Source organism: Tachysurus fulvidraco, chromosome 23, assembly GCF_022655615.1.
Source record: "Tachysurus fulvidraco isolate hzauxx_2018 chromosome 23, HZAU_PFXX_2.0, whole genome shotgun sequence".
Classification (NCBI taxonomy): Eukaryota; Metazoa; Chordata; class Actinopteri; order Siluriformes; family Bagridae; genus Tachysurus; species Tachysurus fulvidraco.
In genome coordinates this window covers 20584803-20587898 of record NC_062540.1, presented here as the reverse complement: position 1 = coordinate 20587898, position 3096 = coordinate 20584803, and the positions used below count along the sequence as shown (strand labels likewise).

The window sequence follows — 3096 nt, the reverse complement described above, 5'->3', positions numbered from 1 at the left end:
TCATGCTTGCCTGTCTTCAAAACTTGAGAGCCCTGGTATAGTCACTGCTAAAACATGCTAATCTGAGCTAACCGGATGGGATTTTTGTGACAAAGTTCAAGTCACATTCATTATATTATTTTTTTACATTCAGCACTGTTAATGCCAGGTATATAGATCATATTTATATTTATATCATACGTAATATTTATATCTAGCTTTTTAAATGACAGCCCTTCAGTGTTAAACTAGCCAGCTAGCATTATTTAATATCTTTTTTTTCATGGTAGTATTAGCTAGCTAGCAATTTATGTTTAGCTAACATACTCATTTTGCCGACTAGATTACCGACTTTACTGACACTTTTGATGAATCTAACAAAAATGAGCTAATACTCTGTGTTAGCCACAAATCTGGACTCTGTCATGGTTTGTTATGCTTTTAGTCTTTTCTCTCTTTGACCCTGTCTTCCAGGTCCAGACTTTCTTGACCTAGTCAGCCAGTTTGCAGTTATTGTTTGCCTGTTATGGCCTGCTGGGCAATTCAACCAACATATTTGAAAAAAGCCTGAAATGGAATTTGTCACAGACTCCCTGGAGCTTTAAAGCATTACATTCACCTGCACTTTTGTCCAGAAAATAAGCAAGCAGACAGCGCATGACGGCCTGGTGACAGATGACCAGAACGTTCTCCTGACGCTCCAGCTCCATGATCACAGGCTCCAGTCTGTGAACCAAATCTTCATACGACTAGAACAAAGAGGACGAGAAGGAAAATAAACACTCATTAAAGTCATCTAGGTATTTGTTGTATTAATAATAATAATAATAATAACAACAATAAAAGTAATAATAATAATAATAATAATAATAATAATAATAATAATAATAATAATAATAATAATAATAATAATAGGGGGGCACGGTGGCTTAGTGGTTAGACCGTTCACCTCACACCTCCAGGGTTGGGGGTTCGATTCCCACCTCCGCCTTGTGTGTGTGGAGTTTGCATGTTCTCCCCGTGCCTCGGGGGTTTCCTCCGGGTACTCCGGTTTCCTCCCCCGGTCCAAAGACATGCATGGTAGGTTGATTGGTATCTCTGGAAAATTGTCTGTAGTGTGTGTGTGTGTGTGTGTGTGTGTGTGTGTGTGTGTGTGTGTGTGTGTGTGAGTGAATGAGAGTGTGTGTGTGCCCTGTGATGGGTCGGCACTCCGTCCAGGGTGTATCCTTCCTCGATGCCCGATGACACCTGAGATAGGCACAGGCTCCCCGTGACCCGAGAAGTTCAGATAAGCGGTAGAAAATGAATGAATGAATGAAGTTGCAAGAGGGGATTTTAGCCATATTGTCATGGTTTAGGTAAATGATGATGATGATGATGATGATTATTATTATTATTATTATTATTATTATTATTATTATTATTATTATAATGGAAGACATGACTGAGCCTTAACCTTAAGTAATTTTTCTTTATTTAAAGATGTGATTTATAATGAAGTATGGAATTAACCTCGCCCTTTGGGTAACGGTAACGATACTTGTCCTGGTCTCTCAGTGCAAACTCTTCAGGAAAGTTGTCCTGAATCTCTTCATACGTCATCTCTTCACACACACCCTACACACATGGAACGAAAAAATGATGAAATACCCACTGAAGTGAAGACACTATATGCAAGAAAACATGAAGAAATGACCTTTCGATCTAGAATACATGATGAAGTGCCCTAAAGGGTCCCTTTAACATGGCTAATGAGCACCCTGTTGCGGTGGATCAAATAAAATATAGTGCCCTAGAGGTGAGAAAAAGTGCCTCTAGGGTACCTTTCCAATGGAAAATACATGATGAAGTGCAATATAGGGTTCCTCTGATATGCCTAATGGCCACACCTCCAGTGGATCAGATGTAATGTGCCTTATAGATGGCCTAAGGTTATAAAAAAACATTTAAAGCATTCCAGATGTCTTTGTTACATTTTTGACCTGATTTTAAGGTCATTAGGCTAAAAATAATCGTGTTCAAATGGACGCCTCAGAAATGCAGCCCCAAACCTGCGCTCAGTGCATTACTAGGGTTCTGCCAGTCTCTGTCTCACAGAGAGGCTTAGTATCAGAAATGGTTAATATCTGTGGTTTTAGACGTCGTCTCCGTCGCTACTCACTGCATCGATCTCATTGAGAGCTTTCCACTGTTCGTACGCCACCCCGATTCCCTCAGCAGTCTGGATCGTTCTCTTCATGTGACTCGTCCAGATTTTTAGGTCCAGGATACACTGACTCCTGATGTACTTCCCCAGAGACGCAGCAAACTGAGAGTGAAAACAACCGCGTATATAGCGTTTGAAATGCAACTCTGATTAGCACAGAGCAACACGTGCAGTAGCATAGTATACAGAATACATCATTTGAAACAATCGTTTCTATAGCAACAACTCAGTTATGTGACTTGTAACATAGATCATGATATAATTTAAGTTTAATACTAAAATAGAAGGGGGCACGGTGGCTTAGTGGTTAGCACGTTCGCCTCACACCTCCAGGGTCGAGGTTCGATTCCCGCCTCCGCCTTGTGTGTGTGGAGTTTGCATGTTCTCCCTGTGCCTCGGGGGTTTCCTCCGGGTACTCCGGTTTCCTCCCCCGGTCCAAAGACATGCATGGTAGGCTGATTGGCATCTCTGGAAAATTGTCCGTAGTGTGTGAGAGTGTGAGTGAATGAGAGTGTGTGTGTGCCCTGTGATGGGTTGGCACTCCGTCCAGGGTGTATCCTGCCTCGATGCCCGATGACACCTGAGATAGTCATCAAGTTCGGATAAGCGGTAGAAAATGAATGAATGAATGAATGAATGAATACTAAAATGGAATTCTTGATGCTCTGTCGCGACTTTATGTAGATGTTTTACATTTATGGAAGGAGTCAGAATGCAGCTACACGACTTGTTTTTAACCTGCCTTCTCCACACCACCCACACTGCATCTCGCACCCTCAGGTCTACCAGCACTGCTACGACCGGTCCCACCATCTCTCAGGGTAAGAGGGAGCTACACATCAACACTCCTTTCTGTTTCTGGCACCGAGGTGGTGGAATAAACTTTCTCTAGATGTCTGAACGACTGAATC

The 3096-nt window shown here is 42.0% G+C and overlaps 1 protein-coding gene across 2 annotated transcripts in view; it reads right to left on the bottom strand.

The window, feature by feature from the left end:
* Window positions 1-488: 488 nt before the first annotated feature.
* LOC113651829 (6-phosphofructo-2-kinase/fructose-2,6-bisphosphatase-like) overlaps window positions 489-3096 on the bottom strand; it is a 13523-nt gene continuing 10915 nt past the window's right edge. For both annotated transcript variants that reach the window (XM_047807587.1, XM_047807586.1), the window contains exons 9-11: window positions 2141-2287; window positions 1492-1596; window positions 489-728 (exon numbers count right to left, since the gene is read on the bottom strand). In XM_047807587.1, the coding sequence (XP_047663543.1) occupies window positions 504-728; window positions 1492-1596; window positions 2141-2287 (477 nt within the window). In that variant the 3' untranslated portion in view covers window positions 489-503. The remainder of the gene's footprint in view (window positions 729-1491; window positions 1597-2140; window positions 2288-3096) is intronic.